General features: G+C 32.5%; 1 protein-coding gene across 1 annotated transcript in view; it reads left to right on the top strand.

The window, feature by feature from the left end:
• The window catches only part of LOC124540661 (irregular chiasm C-roughest protein-like), a 111,234-nt gene extending 97,667 nt beyond the window's left edge, over positions 1 to 13,567 (top strand). The window contains exons 11-21 of the mRNA XM_047118328.1: positions 614 to 747; positions 2,057 to 2,180; positions 3,552 to 3,697; positions 6,044 to 6,197; positions 6,744 to 6,976; positions 7,290 to 7,472; positions 10,274 to 10,460; positions 11,764 to 11,865; positions 12,319 to 12,402; positions 12,806 to 12,897; positions 13,388 to 13,567. Of these exons, the coding sequence (XP_046974284.1) occupies positions 614 to 747; positions 2,057 to 2,180; positions 3,552 to 3,697; positions 6,044 to 6,197; positions 6,744 to 6,976; positions 7,290 to 7,472; positions 10,274 to 10,460; positions 11,764 to 11,865; positions 12,319 to 12,402; positions 12,806 to 12,897; positions 13,388 to 13,567 (1,619 nt within the window). The remainder of the gene's footprint in view (positions 1 to 613; positions 748 to 2,056; positions 2,181 to 3,551; positions 3,698 to 6,043; positions 6,198 to 6,743; positions 6,977 to 7,289; positions 7,473 to 10,273; positions 10,461 to 11,763; positions 11,866 to 12,318; positions 12,403 to 12,805; positions 12,898 to 13,387) is intronic.
• Positions 13,568 to 19,403: the final 5,836 nt, after the last annotated feature.

Genomic DNA, 19,403 nt, shown 5'->3' with positions numbered 1-19,403 from the left:
CTTTGTTTAACTTCTCAGAATTAGCAAACGTGGTTTGATGATAGTCTGACACTTATGCCTGTGAATCTCTTATTGCTTGTACCAGTATTTTAGTTGTTTTAATATCATGTTTTTGTTTAGTTTCTTTATTTATAAATATATCAGCATTAGAAATATCAAAAGTAAAGATCATAACCATGTAGAATGTTTGGAGGAATTTTTGTTACCCTTTGTCTGTTGAATAGCGATTCCGATTCTCTTGGCGACTATACCAAGGAGCACTTAGCATTAGAAGGAACAATGGAGGCAATAAAATAAGCAACTATATGTTTGGAGATATTATACACTATACCAGATCAATTATATCACTCTTTACATTGATATGTAGAGTTATAATAGCAATCACATTAGGAAGTGTTACCCTCTTTAATTGGTTAATTATTGATAAGTTTTTTTTTCTCCTTTCGTCTTTTTAATTTGCATTTGTTTATATTTTAAATATTTACATATGAGGTTTGTGTTTTGGTTTTTATAAATGTATAAAGTAAACGCCTATCACATTGTATGTTAACTAATTTTCTGCTTTTAATCGATAATTTGTAACATAAGAATAAAGTAGTGGATTTGAAAACAGATGGTCCTGCATTCAAATCCAAGCCTCAGAACGTGGAAGGTGATATAGGATCGACAGCAACACTGACTTGCTTGGTGGATGGACATCCTCAGCCCAAGGTTCTCTGGTTGAGATATGACCACGATAAAATCATTGTAAGTATAACTTGTATAATAACTATTGAGGAACTGTGATACAGTCGAGCATTCTTTCTAAAAAAGACGTTCTCATATCAAAAGACCTCCTATCACCTTTCATAATCCATTACTATAATTTCGGTAATTCGCTCAGCTTATTTGAATATTAGCTTGGAAACTATTGGGTGTTATTTTTGCATATAAAACAGCTGCTGATTTAAAGAAATGGCAGCTCAGGTAGCGAGATTACTAGGTTATCCCATTCATCAGGTATACCGCCAAACACTTAGAGTTTTCTAGTTTGAATGATAAGTGAGTCAATGTGTCTACAGGCTCAAGAAACGTAACATCTAAGTAACCGAGTTTGGTGATGGTATAGGAAATGTAAGGAATGGTTGCAGCATCAACATCTATGGGTGGATTTATACGTACCTATACCATAAAAAATATTCAAAACATTGTATAGGACTTGCTCTTGCGTTTAGGATTCTCTCAAGCTATTCAGAGAGTGCCTTAGATAATTAACGTACAACCAAGTTCTGCTAATATAGTGAAAAATTCTTGATATAATTTAGAGGTGGGGACTATAGTATTTAAAGATTGAAGGGATAATTTGATGATCTTGTGAGTTGCAACTTCAGTTACTAAATAATGACTAGCAGTAAATTGTGATTCAGCGTAGTAAAATAAAGTAATCAAAATGCGATGCTCCAAAGCTGTCAGTACGCTACTGACTGTTTGTTTATCGCAAAGGATCAAATCATATTACGTTAGCTACACGCTACGACGCTGTATCTAATCCGTGTTAGACTCCAATTAAATGTCGATATTTCAGTTCAGAGCACGCAAATGATGACTCTATAAATAATATTCTGAACTGGCTACATTTTTAGTATTGCTATTTCAAAATATATCAACTAAACATATTATTATTTTCGATGATCTTAAATTATAACTTTATTTTCAATGATTATAACGAATATTAAAGACATATAAATACTATTAAGATTACTTTTCGAGTCGATGGAGGCTCTACAATTAATTCTATACTGGAACATGAAGGTCCAGAGGTCCTCTTAATGACCTTCTTGAAAAAAATATATTTTTTAATTTCGATTTTAGGAGTCCTTACTCGTTGGACTCAGTGCTACGCATATAAGGCTACATATTCTATGATTTTTTGTACGAAATCCGTTCCGTTCCGTGCAAAATCTGAAAGCTAGAAATCAGTTGTGGATGCAAGCTTTTTTTGAGCCAACTTTTCGAAACATTTCTGAACCAAAAAATGTTGACATTGCTTTCGTAATAACGAAAATTCTTTTGACAGAGAGCTGGAAAATCATCAAACCTCACAGTCACCATCAATAAGCATACAGCAGGACAATACTGGTGTAGGGCTAGTGTAGAAGGCTACCAAGACATCGAAGCGCCAGCCATGGTTTACGTAAAAGGTAGGTTTTTGTACATTGATTTTAAAAAGGCAGCCTTCTAATCAAAACACTCACCTTATATATTATATACGATCCTAGTGCTATAGCGTCGACGGAAGTTTACACATAGTAGTTGTACCTTTGCCGTCTCACCTTAAATGCCAAGTCTCATGACACTTTATGCAGATTTATTGGATTCAAAAATTAACCAATTAATTTACCACTGGCAAGCAGTATTATTTCTATTGCTATAATACTTACCTAATTGTTCAGTGAGTCAGGTTAATTAACTTGCAAAACACAATGAAAAATGACAAAACAGCTGGTACTTGTTTCTTTCTTCAATTCTAAAAATATACTAGTATATTCCATTTCAAGTATACCCTACTGTTTTGGGCATGTTTCAATAACTATGGTCATAAGTTCTAATTTCCAAACACAACTCGTACTCTACTAGTTTACGTTAATAAGAGATGTCTTCTTTTGTGTCAATGTATCAATATCCGTATATTGTAGAAGTATAGCATAACAAAAGATTCTGAAGGTCATAACAAAAGAAAGAGAGTTCATAATTTTTATAGAAGTCGCGTCATCGTTCTATTTTTAAAGCATCTTGAAAATTTAAAAGTCTTGTACAATTTTACTTGGATACGTCAGTAAAAAGTTATTATTTAGTTTAAATCCCCGTTAAAGAACGTGAGTTCCAATACTCGTTAGCGAGATTGATAGGTTTTCTAAAGCGTAGGTGTCCTCGCGATGTTTTCCTTCATCGGCTATAAATGCAGAATATAATACGCTATAGCAGGTAAAATATTACAGCAACCATTAGTTTAAATATCATTGTTATTATAACATAAAGTTTATTAAATATAGGTTAAGAACATATTGTGTTAATATCGATAGCAAACCTTATTATATTTGAATTCATCAATGAATTATTATGTCTTAAATTTAATAAATAATACTCTAAGACGTAACTACAATATTAGTAATGATTTGACTATTTACACATATAAAAAATTCTTAGTATATCGTAGGTGTGTGTATTGTGTTAGTTCTGTTTAATTATTTTTATACTACAATAAGGTGTTCAAATGAATCACCTGATGGTAAATTGTCACCATCACTTATAGACATTTGCGTAGAAAGAAGTACATCATCACTACAAAGCCAGTGTATCATATAATTTATGAAGTTGCTAACAACCCACACACACACACAAACGCACACACCCAAACACACACACAACGTACCTATTTACTATTTTTGCCAGTAGAATATATAATGACGGTATGGTACCTTCCCAAACTAGCTTGCTTCAAGTCCTATTATGAAGTAAAAAAGTATTTTCAGTAAAATTTTTGGCCTGGTTAATCATGATTTCATTTTTAGGTCCACCAAAAATTATGTCCAATAAAACACAATACGGCGTCGAAGGTGGAAGTGTACATATCGAATGTGTGTCGTTTTCTGTACCAAAACCTGATCTGGTGATTTGGACTTTCGCTGGAAATGAAATTAATTCTTTTCATAATCAGGTAAGTTTTATCAAATTATTTAAAAATTAAAGTTACAATCAGAAATTGTACTGTCGGGGTAAGAAAAGGTTAGAGAAAAAAGAAAAGGACAGATATATTTTGACAATTCAGTAGAAGATATCATATCTAATTTTAATTTGTATTGACTAATTACGCCATTAAAAAGGTTTCATGTTGATATAAAACTAGACGTAGTCCAAAGATGTCACACTATTTAGAACTAATTTGTCATAGGATGTAAGTTCAAAGAAGAGTCATTGATGAAAAAAAATGTAAGAGCTTGCAAATCTAAGTTCAATTTTACCTTGTAAACCCCAACGACATAATACGCGCCTTTAAGTCACTAGACATGAAGAAAACGGCTGATTTATGAGGTATTTCTCTAAAGGTTATAAATTCGATTATTGATGTGATTGTACCTTATCTTGCTTTAATATTTAATAGTTGTGTCCAACGTGGTATATTTGCTGACCTGATGAAACATAGTAAAGTTATTCCAATATTTAAATCTGGTAGTTCTTCAGACCCCAACAACTATAGGCCAATTTCAATTCTACCTACCCTGAGCAAAATATTTGAGAAAATAATTCTAAATCAATTATTAGAACACTTTAACAAACATAATCTGCTTCATAGTAAACAATTTGGCTTCACGAGGGGTCGCTCGACTACAGACGCTGGTATCGAGCTTATTAAGAATATCTATGAAGCCTGGGAAGAGTTACGGGATGCCTTAGGGATTTTCTGTGACTTATCCAAAGCCTTTGATTGTGTTCAACATGAGACTCTGGTCAGGAAACTTTATCACTATGGAATTAGAGAAACTGCGCTCGACCTTCTGACTTCCTATCTTAACAATAGAATTCAGAGGGTTGACGTTAAAGGAAAAAGGGTCTCAGTTGGTATGGGGGTCCCTCAGGGATCAATTCTTGGACCTTTTCTGTTTCTCACATATATAAATGACTTGCCCTTCCTTGTTGGGAACAAACATGATATAGTATTGCTTGCTGATGACACCTCCTTAGTTTTTAAAATTAATAGAAAACAGGTACAGTACGACGACGTAAACAATGCTATAGCTGATATAGTACATTGATTTAGCGTAAATAATCTTAAACTAAATAATAATAAAACTAAAATTGTGAAATTTAGTACACCAAATGTACAAAATGTAAAAGCCGATGTACTCATCAACGGGGAATCGATGGATCCAATTGATTCTGCTGAGTTTCTTGGCCTTATTGTTGATGCCAAGTTGCAATGGGGCCCCCATATTAACGGATTGGCAAGTAGACTGAGTTCTGCGGCATTCGCGGTCAAAAAAATTAGATTATGTACCGATTTTGATACGGCTCGCTTAGTATATTTCAGCTACTTTCATAGTATAATGTCATACGGTATTGTGCTGTGGGGCAATGCAGCCGCTATCCATACCATATTTGTGCTACAGAAGAGGGCTATTCGCGCAACCTTTAACCTAGGAGCTAAAGAATCGTTAAGGAATAAGTTTAAAGAAATCAAGAAACTGACTGTTGTTTCTCAATATATATTCTCTAATGTTATGTATGTACGAAAAAATATTAATGATTTCATGAGAAAATGTGATACTCATAACATTGGTACAAGGAAGAAACACAAACTTGTTACTCCTGTTACTCGACTGCGTAGATTCAGTAACTCCTTTGTGGGGCAATGTATACGGTTTTACGACAGGATTCCAGAAAGCGTTCAAAATGCGTCTGTTGCCAAATTTAAAAAAATTATTAAGGAGCGCTTGTGTGCAAAACGTTATTAACCTTGGGAATGAAACGATCGCCTCCTGGCTATTTCATCTCATATTAAATTGTTTATTTATATAATACATTAAACAAACAAAAAAAAAAAAAAAACCGCTGAGTTTCTTTCGCCGGATCTTCTCAGGTCAGGGTATTTTCTTTCCGAACCGGTGGTAGTGTTTCAATTGACCATCAATAAGAAAGTGTAATGCTTCTATATTGAATAAAGTTATTTGAGTTTGTGTTGAGTTTGAGTTTAATTTTATATGCAGTTATCAGTTAAGTGCTTTAGTTTCAAAAGGTAGTAAGAGTTTACGACTTGGTAAAGGAATCAATTTGAAAACTGACGAAGGTTTTCTTACTCTGACTGTACCTCTACTAGTCTACAACCGCAGATTGGTTGATTACACATGTGTCAAATTTTTGTAGTATACATATAAACCTTCCTCTGAAATCAATTTATCTATTAAAAACCGCTTCAAAATCTGTTGTAATTTTAAAGATCTAAGCAAACATAGGGACAGACAGGTAAGTTTTGTTTTATACTATGTAATGATATGATTTTGTACAGGAATACGTATTCTTAGAAGAATCATTGCCGGACGGTCTAACGAAATCCACACTGGTTATCAGAAAAAGTGAAGCGAAGCATTTTGGTCCATACAATTGTACAGCCTTAAATGCCTACGGGAGTGACAGCGCGGAAATAAACCTTATACCGGATAGTGAGTATTTGTTTTTCAATAAGTTGTTCTTTTTTTAAATATCTATTTTGGAAAAGTAGCCAGTTTTAATCTATCATGTGCTACCTTTTTTTATTTATATTATAACAATGACAAAAGAAAGTGATACAGTTAACATTTTTTTTTTATGTTTTTAAACAGGAACTTCTAACTCTTTTTTAAAAAGGGTTTTCGGACCTAGTTTAGTTCTGCAATAGAAATATGAAAGATTTTCATCTAACACCCATGTATTATCATGATATGAATTTTGATTGTCAAGCACATCTTAAGAACAATCTTTAATTGAAATTCACGAGGCCTAATTACTGGTCTAATACCCCTTTGTTATTCAAAGTGTAATTAAATCTAAAATATTTAACTGCGATTTTTAGAAAATCCTTTAAAATCGTTGGTGTTAATACTATTCAATAAATAAAATGATTTGATTTTATATATTCTATGATCAATGAATAACCTTCATTACGTTCGTCAAAAAGAACAAAATAGTTCAAGCAATTTTTAGTTCTAATGATAATAAATTTGTTACAGAATCTCTTCCATTTATAGTCATCGTTGGAGCTGGTTCCTCAATAACTATAGCTATTCTTATTATAATGCTCGTTATAATGCTGTGTCATCGAAGAACTAACAAATCAGACGTTAAAAAACCAGATATTACCGAAATAGGTAAAACTTGTGATCAGTTTAAAGATAGTGATCGAAATTCAAACATAAGTGACTTGAAATTGGAACTGAGACAAGTTGAAGGAAGCTGTGATATGGTAAGAAATAATCATAGATTAATTTATGAATTATTTTTGGAACAGTTTTATAAAAATTTTTTTAATGGACTATATATTCCGCTGATTATAGACCGTCCTGTCAACGTTAATGATAAAAATGGTGTAATTTTTCGTAAAATATTTTATTTTAATTCGACGATTCTGGACTTGAGCTCGCAATTTTGGTCGAACCAAACAATGCCCAATATGTAACGTAATGTTTTATCCACTGGCATATTTTTTTCTATGAAGTTTTATTAATTGTCATCATGTATTGAATAGAGATAAGAAAGTATTAGAAAACCTCTTTTAGGATATTTCAAACAACGGGTCTGAAACGGAACTTCACACGACGTTGCATTTGACAACTAATTTGGGACTTCCATTAGCCGGACCGGTTCCTTTACCAGAATCCGGCTACGACAACGAGCTGATGAAACAATATCAGAGATACAGCGGTGACTTTAATCAGCCATTGCATAACATCCATTTTAAGGTACTTATATTTCTCTTTATATTACTCCAAATTTATTGTCCTAAATATACTCTATTCCCACAAGGTTCAAAAGAGTTGAATAGGATATTTTTAATACATTGTGTTACTAAAAAGTAAGAGCGATCTTGTTATATTTACCAACTTGTAGAGCTATACATTGTAGGTACTCGAAACTCACCGCAGAAAGGAAGTGTGATTCTGTAATAATTCACTTCGTATCTCACTCGTGAAGTATTGACAACTAACTTACAGTAATATGCCATTTTCATACGTGTATAGTGGAGATATACGACTTTCTTGTTGAGAAATAACCCTATAGATTGTGATATGTGTCATTAACTATTATAACTTTATGGCACGCATGAAAACAGCGTAAGTTAGTTTCCAAGATTTCACAAACTCAGCTCTTTCAAAATAACAATGATGTGCGTCCCACAATATGTTTATACGTCATCGAAATGTTGTGAATACTACTAGTTAGTCATTATGAGAGGATTCACTTTATAATGCCATTAATACTTTAGTCAAGCAATTGATATCTCCTAAGCCACGGCGTTAATGAGTGTACTGTAACATTTTCATGTATATTCTTTATTTATTTTTTATTTCATTTTATTTTTATTTGGGAAACATACAGTGTGTTTACTAATTACAAAGTAAAAAAAATCAAGAAGTAAAATTACAATAATATTAATGAACATAAATGTAAACAATATCATTAAAAATATTTAAATTTGATTGTAATAATTATGTATGTATGTATATATGTATTATTATTATTATTATTCTTTTGAAGAGATATTTGATGACAATATGATACAACTGTACTTTTAGTTTTCGACATATGGTACAGTCGTGTACTAAACGATTTAAATCATTAAACTTTTCTATTCAAGTTTAGCACTACCCCCATATTTCCAGCGATCCATTACGGACTATAAACAGGCTGTAACAAACCAATGATCCGTTCATGTTTTGGCTTCATGCCACTTGAAAATTACGACATTAAACAACAACACTGTGTTACGGAATTTAAATTCATCTGAGATATGTCCTCGACCGTGTACAAATGTAGGCCATCCACAATGATGTCATCTGCTACTATTGTGCAGGCCAGCTATTTGTTCGAGTCAAAGCACGATGCTTTACACTGGACAATGACGGAGCACTAAATCAGTTTTCGTATCAAAATATACTTCATTCGAGTGCTCTTTCGAATATGTTTTACAAGCATGCGTAATTTGGCTACTACTATTTTATATTAACTGTTTAAAAGCATTGTTTTAAAATAATATTTAATTACTTACAACAACAACAACAACAGCCTGTAAATTGCCCATTGCCGGGCTAAGGCCTCCTCTCCTTTTGAGGAGAACGTTTGGAACAGAAAGAGCAGAGATGGCCCAGTGGTTAGAACGCTTGCATCTTAACCGATGATAGCGGGTTCAAACCCAGGCAAGCACCGCTGATTCATGTGCTTAATTTGTCTTTATTCATCTCGTGCTCGGCGGTGAAGGAAAACATCGTGAGGAAACCTGCTTGTGACAAATTTCATAGAAATTCTGCTACATGTATATTCCACCAACCCGCATCGGAACAGCGTGGTGGAATATGTTCCAAACCTTCTCCTTAAAGGGAGAGGAGGCCCTTAGCCCAGCAGTGGGAATTTACAGGCTCTTGTTGTTTTTGTTGTTTGGAACATATTCCTTAATTTCTGCGCAAATGTACATAGGAAATAGAGCTCGGCAATTTCAAATTAATCTTTTCTAAGGCCCTCGTACAAAATATTCAAAAGTCGGTCTTCTCTGTTAATTTGTTTCAAATAATATAATTCGGGTCGGGTTAATAATAATATATTCAATCATATGCCATTTCATGATCACATTTTACGTTGGAAATGCATACTGACCATATTTTGACAAAATATATTTCAAAACTTTATATATTAACAGATTTCCAAAGAAACAGCCCATAATATGTGGATTATATTGAATCAATAGATTAAATTAGATTTAATTGTTTCTAGGAGATACAATACTATTTACAAAAGATTGTTTAGTCACTGAGATTCCATTCGAAAGGAATTTGTTTTATTTCAAATATAAATTCGATATTTAAATTATCTTTTTAACGAGTTTATTTAACTTGAAACTTATTCAAGTAAAGAAACAACTTTGATTATGACTGAAGAAGACTAGCTATCAGTTTTAATTAGTTATATCAGCCGTCGGTTACTTAAGAGAAGGAAATCTTCTAAAACTGGTTCCTTATAAACTACTTGGTGAAATAATTCAAAACGTGATACGAATTTTAGAATAGGAACCGTAATTTGATACAGAATCCGATGAAACTGAGTTTACATTAAAATTTGAATGTCATTAAGATAATTGTAAGGGTGTAATTAATTCTAAATCCAATATCGTTTTGTCATCAATTAATAAAATACCTAACTAAGATTGGATAAAATTAAAAACCATTTCACGATCTGCATGTATCTTAATAAGCTTCATTCGGGAAGTTCCTTAAGCCTGCCGAAGCAGAGCATATTATATACGACCAGAAACACTCCAGGTGTATGGTAAACGGTTGAACATATTTTCCGAAACATGACACTACCAAACTCTAGACTACTCTTGAGACTTCTTATGAGAATATTCATTTTGGTTCAATTCGAGGTTAGGTTCTGAGAACCTACTATGAGAAATAGCCATTAGACCAACAAGGTAGTTAGTAATATTTAGCCATATTGCCTGTATGATTATTATCAATTGCAGTTTGAATAATAAAATCCATCTTTACAGACTCACGATCAGAATGGCTACGTACCTTATGTGGACTATTCCAGAGACTACGCTCCACCTCAGTCCAATGACTCCATGACAGGGTCTTTATCCAGAAGTACTGATGCTTCTACATATCAGAGCCACTGTGGCTCTTTGAATCGTCAAGGCAGCTGTGGTCGGCTCGGAGGAATGATAGGACCAGATGGTAAGTAACAGCTCGTAAATGGTCCTATTCTCACTATGAGGAAAAGGACGAATTCCAACATGCTATAATTCGATTTGGTGGATACACATGAAACCAAATTTCATTGTTGCGATGTTTTCTTTCATCACCGAACATTAAATAAATAATAAACACAATCAAAGCACATATAAATTAAATTGTGCTTGTCGGGGTTTAAGCCAGTTAGCACGAGTTCTAACCGCTGAGACATCTCGGCTCTCTTTATGAATGTTAAATTAAAATAAGAAAAAGGGTATTCGTATAATTAATGGCAGAAGTTGAAAATATTACATTGTTTGAGATTTGTTTTTTTAGTTGTCAAATAGACAAATATGCCACCTGATGGTTAAAGATCACCAGTTACCATCAGCTGGCATACCACCAACTTTTAGCGTTTACTACCGAAGTTCCATTACCAACTTTCCCAATTTTTTCGGCAATCCATAATTAATATTAATTATTCAAGATCTCAAATGATATCGTCGATTTAACGCCACAGATGTATAATTGTCTCTAGTGCTCTAGTTGGAATAGTCTATAGCTGGACTATTTAATGGAATACCCGCTTAGCATGGATGGTACACTAAGTACGTCATAATCCCTCTGGTAGTATTGTTTTAGGTACGTTGTATTTATATGCAAGACTGTGGAGCGTTAAGCTTAAATTGACATTTGTTTTGTACCTGCAATAATATTGTCTTAGTCAGACTTTACTGGGAATATTATGGAGCTTACCATGTATTATGAGCCGAGATGGTTTGGTGATTAGATAAGAAGATTCTGAACAGGTATTGTGGGTTCGAACCTCACAAGCTAAACAAAATAATGTGGATTGTACTTGAAAGTATTGGATTTTTTGCTGGCTCAAGTGTATCCAAGTGTAAAATTACACCCAACAAAACGGCAAATGTAAGGGAATAAGTTTCATCCTGTGAATAGGAGAGGAGCTTTTAAGTCCATCTGTGGGATATTTACAAACTGTTACCATAATAAACTATGTTTGTTTTGGAGTTTACTTTATCCATTCTTCTCAAATAACTTTTCCTTTGAAATATTTATTACAGAATAAATATAACTTCAGGATTAATTATTTAGCGAAGTCATCCAAAACGGTATCTTATCGTATCGTATACTTTCTTTTATTAAAAATACAAATTGCTTTTATGGGTCAAAACTTAATTTTGTTTGTGAGTGTGTGTGAGGGTGTGCATATGTGAATGTTACTCACACATACACAAAAATTTAATTGAATATTTTTTAAGTTTAATAAATGGATTTTTAACAGTAATACCGATGGCTAACCCTGGAGTTATAATGACAGGAATGGATGTGAGGTACGCGGCGACTTACGGAAATCCATACTTAAGAGGGAACGCCGGACCCTTACGTGAGTTTTGATTTTTTTTATTATATTGGGATATGCTAGGCAAAATAAAAATTAATAAACTGACAGTAAGCTATGACAGCCTACCACCAGCTTACACCGTCTGTAAACATTTCTATGAACTGACATTTAGACTTTATATTTAAAGTTAAGTATGAAAGTTAATCTGTAAAATTTCTAAAAGGAATGAGTTATATACGATAATGTTTATTTCATTTACCTTTTAAGTTATTTTGTGTGGAATCAATGTAATCTCTTATGTTTATTAGTATCAATTTTTTTTTGTAATGATTGTAAAGTGTATAATTGGATTATTATACAGGTGTTTTAAGTACATTTTAATATTTGACATTAAAATCGTCAGATTTAAGCGAATTCCTCAAATATTGGTTCAAAACAATATATAACGAGTTAATACGCGGAGCTCATATAGTCTTAAATATATTTTGTTTGCAGCTTACGTTCCTTCAGTTAATAACGCAGCTAAAAACGCGCCACCGCCGTATTATACACTAAGAAACACAAATCATCGTCCACCAAGTAAGTTAGTTTTCATTTACAACATAGCATTAAATCTAACTATTCTTTACAAATATAATCATATCTAAAGTAACTAAATAAAAAAAAAAAAAAACTTATACAGACGTTCTCCGGTTTTCATAGGTAGACCACTCCGAGGTCGATTACCATTAGTTGTCTTGGGTCTGGGTGTTTGTGGTACCGTCGTTACTCTTGATTTTCCTTAACACAAGTGCTTAGCTTACACTGGGATCTTACATTGGGATCAGAGTAATGTTTGTGATGTTGTGTCATATTTATATTATATGTATTATTATTATACAGCATGTTTTATTTAAATGTCATTTGTATTCCAAAAAATTTAGTTCGGTGATTTGTTATGTGTTTATTATAGCATTATTTTAAAGTTTGTAATCGTCCTTAGGTACGTCGGTGACGTCACCATCTTCATCATCAACAAGACCCTTCACCAGTCCGCCCATTTCATCACCTACTAATAATAGTGCTCAGCCCCAAGTAAGTAATCATGATACAAATATAAAAATCATCAACAGCCTGTAAATTTCGTACTAATAGGCTTAGGCCTCCTCTCCCTTTGAGGAGAAGTATTTGGAACATATTTCAAGACGCTATTCTAATTCGGATTGGTGGAATACACTTGTGGCAGAATTTCTATGAAGTTAGATACATGCAGGTTTCCTCACTATGATTACCCTCGCAGAGCACGAGATGAATTATAAACACAAATTGGGCACATGTGTATTCAGTGGTGCGCCTGGGTTTTAACAACAATCATCGGTTAAGATGCACGCGTTCTAACCACTGAGCCATCTCGGCTCTTAAATATATCATTTAATATAAAGATACATACATAGATATTTAAGTTAATTGTAATAATATTTAAAATTGCAAATTGATTTAAATCAAACTATTTTTATTTTCAATATTATTGTGTATTCATTTAATCGTACCATTTAATACAAATTGATAGATTTTGTCAATCTAGGTGCCTAAAACCCCCCCACAAACGTCCGGGGCGTTGTATATCCTTCCACCGACGAGCCAGGGGAATATGCATTCGTCACAGATATCTACCAAAGGTAACTCACTCGTTATTTCTATTGAATATTCGTATTCGATTTTTGAAAAGCAACGCCCTCTGGGGGCGCGGACATCTCAAGCCTAATCTTGACCCCTCGGACAGCCGGACCCACTTCTGGGGCAGGCTTTACGCTTAGTTGGAGGGGAAAAAGTAATATCAAAGCCTTCAAAACAGGCACAAAATATTTGACTGACGTCTGATTAGAAGTATGAATATTTAAAAAAAGTATTTTCGAAAATGGAATTTATTCGTGCTGCGTTCAAAATAATCATTTTTTTTTGGTTTTGTTTGACATTAATTCTTTAGTTTACAATGTAGAAATACTAGAAGTTTTTGTTCTATTATTTAATATATTTTGTAAACTATGTTGCAAACAAATGGATATTATTTTGATTTTTGTTTCTATTGAATATTAAAAATCAGTTTTGGATTATTATTTGAGTTTGTTATAGTGAAAAATATTTTGTTTCGATTTTATATCATTAATTTATTCTCGTAGAATATATATAGGACTTCTTAAACTTGAAGATTTCCGTGGTCGAGTGGTGTGTACATCGGTTTTGATGGGTACGCCACTCCGAGGTCTTGGGTTCGATTCCCGGCCGAGTCAATGTAGATTATCATTAGTTTTCAATGTTGTCTTGAGTCTGGGTGTTTGTGACGTCGTTACTTCTGATTTTCCATAACACAAGTGCTTTAGCTGCATTGGGATCAGAGTAATGTATGTGATGTTGTCTCATATATATATATTAAACTGTCACAAGCAACAATTAAAGTGACATAAATGACGTCAATGAAGATTTTAAATTTCGAATGCTTTAAATTAATTATTCTCCCACAGGTTCTGGAACACACGTGTAACAAAACAAACGAATATTCTAGAATACGACTATAAATGGTTTTGAACCGTCTCAATAGGATGAAAAGCTTTATTCGATACTAGTTACTTAGGATGTTTATTATTTAGAAGTATTATGTACTTCTAGGTATTTTCTAATGTGTCATTTATTCGTGAACGATCCTAAAAAGCCTAACTTTAAAGCTTTAAGTATAAATATCAAAGATTTGAATTCTACTTTAAGTTATCTATTTAAGTCTATTTAAGGGTGATTAAAAACGAACGACAGGACTGTCTTGAAAACAAAATGGTGGCCAAAAGTAATTAAAGTTAATTAGACAATATTGTATATTTTTTTTAAATTCTTAATTGGATTTTTCGGCAATGTTTTTTATTGTCTTAATATTGTAAATTAAACAAGATTTTTTACCACTAAGCTATATTAAACCGTTGACTTCGTGGTGATGACGTAAGGAATTATTTGAAACATTTATAGTGCTATGGTCTGTTAGTAAATGACAAGTTACTGTTAAACGATCTTTCGATGTTTGGGTTACAAAATAAAAAAATAACAATCACTGCCATCAAAGTAATTCCTTATTAAGTGGTAGGTTTTGCCTGCCCTGCTTCAGTTTTTAAATATATAACTTGAGATTGTCTTGTCATATCCGTTTAAATTTAGAATTAATCGTGAATTTTAAAAAAATATTACGTTGAATATTTTTACTAGTGGAAATTATTTATTTTTTATATGGCAACACTATCACTAAAAGTCATTTAATTGTCAACGGCCTCGAAGTCGTAACACTATGTTTACTTTGATCATATGTGTCATTCACTAACTTGCATTTATGTATGTAATTATGTATTACTTTAAATTAAATAATATAAATTTCACGAATAATATCAATTATTTACTAAGACTGATGATTTGTAAAATATTTCTAAATATAGTAATTTTAATAGATTTCGATGACTTTTTTTTTATGAATGCTGTTTTATAGAATAATTTTAGCTTTATAAAGAGATCTCATGTAAATAGCTCATGATAATTTCGATAAAAATAAAATAATATAGATAAATAAAAAATATTCGGAACTGACGTTCGTGTATGATCAGCTTAAGTTTTCATTAGAACAGTTAGGTAGTAAATCAGTTTTTTTTTTAGTTTAGGGAAAAAAATAATGAGAAGAACACATTATGATTTGTGACCTTTTGAAAGTACACTGATCCTTTTGAATCGATTTTTTTGCATATTACATAACATATAATGTACATACATACATTTACATAATTACATAGTTTAAAACAAAGTCGCTTACCGCTGTCTGACCCTAGGTATGCTTAGATCTAAAAAGTCAGCAACGGATTTTGATGCGGCTTTTTTTTAATAGATAGAGTGATTTGAGAGGACGGTTTTTTGTAAATAATATATGGACAATATAATGAAGAAACACTGATAATTTTAGGAGTTTATAATGTAATGTGATTTATACTATGTAATGATAATTATGTACATGTGTGTGTATGTCATACGTTTGTTATCAACGACATAGTGTGAGTAAGTGCTATAACGATTCGAAAGCATCAATGTACTTCCAAAAGGTCACAAATCACAATGCGTTCAGTGTTGTAACACTGAATTAGGGACCGTTCAGTTCTGGGATAGTCGTGGCTTACGCTCACTAAGCAATTGAACTGAAAGCCCGCTGACCACTCGCCGCTACGAATCTGTTTGGTGCCATTAGTCTCATACTTTCAGTGTAGAAATGTCATATTTACTTATTATTAAGTTATATGTTCTCTAAGTATAAATCCTCTTTTGTAACTCAAGTTACGTTGAAAGTTTTGAGTTTTTTTATAGTATTGGTTGGCGCACATGCACATGGGCCACCTGACGATTAGTGGTCACCATCACCCATAGACAATGACTCTGTAAGAAATATTAACTATTCCTTACATCCTCAATGTGCCACCAACTTTGGAAACTAAGATGTTATGTCCCTTGTGCCTGTAGTTACACTGGCTTACTCACCCTTCAAACCAGAACACAACCATACTGAGTACTGTTGTTTAGCTGTAGAATAACTGATGAGAACGTGGTACCTACCCAGACGGGCTTGCACAAAGCGATACCATCAGGTAAAATTAATATGAAAGAATGTATATACTTAAGTTGATGTATCTGAACACTTTTCTATTTGAGTACGCAATTATGATTTTATGATTATCTAACATAATACGAGCGTGTTTTTAGTTTCAGTAAACTATTTAGTTTATTAAACGGAATAGTTAGTGAACTTTTGATGGGTTTGGTTAATGAACTGTTAACATTTTGGGTGATTTTAGTGCAATTAACTATAAAAGGTTTTTTTTTATTAAACTGTAATTATAAAAAAGTGCCATTACTTAAGCTGTTCATGCATTAACGAAAATAAATAAAAAATAATTTGCATTTTTTTTTAATTGTTTAAAATTTTCAAACTAAAACGTTGATAAATTTATCGAAAATTAAAAATGTAGCATAGTAAAAATATGTGTAAATAGAAAATAATCTGATGTGGATTAAGGCAAGAGTCACACTTACGGGATTTATTGACAGTTTCTCAAATATGTAAAGTATCGTTTTTGAGATAAAGTAAGTCTTCAACGTCGAATTGTTATCCTTTTTGATAGCACGAATCGCGCATGTGTGACTGACCCTTAATAGTGTTTTGTAGAATAATCGTGTATTAATGGTAATGGTTTGACAAATGAGTATGTTGATATTTGAAGATATGGAAATAAAAAAGTTTTTACTGAATCTAGTATTTTGTTTTTCTCTACTGCCTATGTCCTTCCTTGGAATTAAAACTTGTTTAATACCAAATTTCATCAAATTTGATTCAGTATTTCGGTCGTGTAAGAGCAATAGACACTTAGGTATATTTATATTCTATTCAATATATTTACTACTATGCTTAAGTATAGAAAAACAGTTGTTTTAATTGTAGACGACTCAACTCAAATCAAATCAGATCAAAATAAACTTTATTCAAGTGGACTTTTACAAGCACTTTTAAATCGTCATTTTACAATTAAAGGAAACTAGATTCTACTGAGAAGAACCGGCAAGAAACTCAATAATTACTCTTTTTTTTTACATTTAAAAATATATATTTTTTTATATTTAAATTTTAAATATAAAAGATAATTTGACCAAGATAAGATGTAGTATATTTTAAGTTTTACTGTCAACTGTTTTCTGGTGGTATGTGGTAGTCGGTAAGTAATAATGGTTGTGTTGATAGCGACGCTTGAAACTATTTCTTAGTTCAGACTTAAGATACCTACATTTTGATCTCTTGCAACTGTTTTATTAAACTTAAATTCCACTTATGTTGTTATAAAACAACTGTATAAAAGAAAATCGTGTTCGAGGATGAAATACACAATAATACCAAACACATGCAAAATTCATCATATTTACTATATGATGAATTTTGCATGTGTTTGGTTAATTTGTTCCACAAGTAGGTTGTGTGTAGTAATATCAAAGCATCGAGCGTAGAGAAATCTTTTGCCTAAGCAGTAAGACATTTAAACATATAGTAATACAATTTTGAAGTAATGACTTCTTATGGGAGGGTAAGGCTTCGTTACGTAACGCGTTATAGCGTCAGCCTATCTGGCTACCCTTTCACTATGCATATGCATATGGTAGAGGTAGGCAGGCAATAATTATAATGAGCATACATACAATCCTAATGTATGTTGCATATTCATGAATTATTATAAATGTCTATTAACATAAGAATTAGTAACATGAAGTGCTTAAATATAATACAAATATGAATTAAAAATAATTACTGTATAAATCTTAACCGCAAGGTATGGTGGCAAGAATGCTCGCAGTAGTTCCCCGTTGAATCGCACGATCCTCTGGTTAAAAAAAATCCAGCGCTGTCACCAGCTGAGGCAATAAGGCAAGGTGTTATGCTTGATGAAGCTATTTGCAGTACATAATTAAATTATAATCAACACATTTTTTTATTAATAAATTGCTAGTTGCTACTCCTTAAATTAACACCAACATCAAGTCTGTAAATTTCCCACTGCTCTCCCTTTGAGAAGAAGGTTCGGAACATATTCCATCACGCTGTTCCAATGCAGGTTCGTATTTATTATTATGTTTTCCTTCACAGCCGAGCACGAGATGAATTACAAACTTCATGGCGCTTCCCTGGGTTTGGACCCGCAATCATTGGTTCAGATGCACGCGTTTTAATCAATGAGTCATCTTGGCTCATAAATTGTCATATTATTATACATAAAATTTTAGTAATAATCTAAGCTTTTCTCAAGTAAAACAATTTCAATATTAAGTAGTTTATATTACATTATCACTCCTGTAATACATCCCGAGACGCACATGTATACATATATTTAAAGAATATTCGTTTCCTGACGTCATTAAAGTAGAAGTAAATAAACGTTCAATTGATAAAATCAAAACATTTTCAAATATTGAATTTTTGCCGCTGACTCCGAGTCTACTCTTATGAATAGAAAAGTGGGCCCTTGAGAGGGCGGTTATACCCCTTCCGACACGAAACTTATATGAATTTTCTCTTTTAGGGTGCTAAGAGGTGAAGCCCTTATATTCCATTCTTTTGTGTGAAGAGGTCTCGTTATTAAAATGTATGAGGCGCAAAACATTGATTTTAACAAGATATATGTATATATTTTTGCTGTATTTTCCATTTGATATTATTAGTATTAAATAACATTTGACTGACTTTTGTTTGACTTTAACTATATAAGGGACCTTTTTTGGGTTCCTTAAGTTAGTAGAAGTAATGGCCTTAAATGACCCACTGCTGGGCTAAGGTGGAGGCTATTGTGTAGATTTTGGAGCGTATTCCACCACGCTGTTCCAATATTTATAAGCAAGTCAGACCAAAATTTTATTGAAATTAGACACAAGCAAGTTATTTCGACGTTTTCCTTCAGCGCTAAGCACGAGGTTGTAAACAAATGCTTTATGTTGTAAACAAATGTTTAAAAAGTGCTTGGTTCGAATATGAGATCATTGGTTAAGAT

The sequence above is a fragment of the Vanessa cardui genome, chromosome 26 (genome assembly GCF_905220365.1).
Source record: "Vanessa cardui chromosome 26, ilVanCard2.1, whole genome shotgun sequence".
Lineage (NCBI taxonomy): Eukaryota > Metazoa > Arthropoda > Insecta > Lepidoptera > Nymphalidae > Vanessa > Vanessa cardui.
The sequence above is the reverse complement of the archived record's forward strand: the minus strand, read 5'-3'. Positions and strand labels throughout refer to the sequence as shown.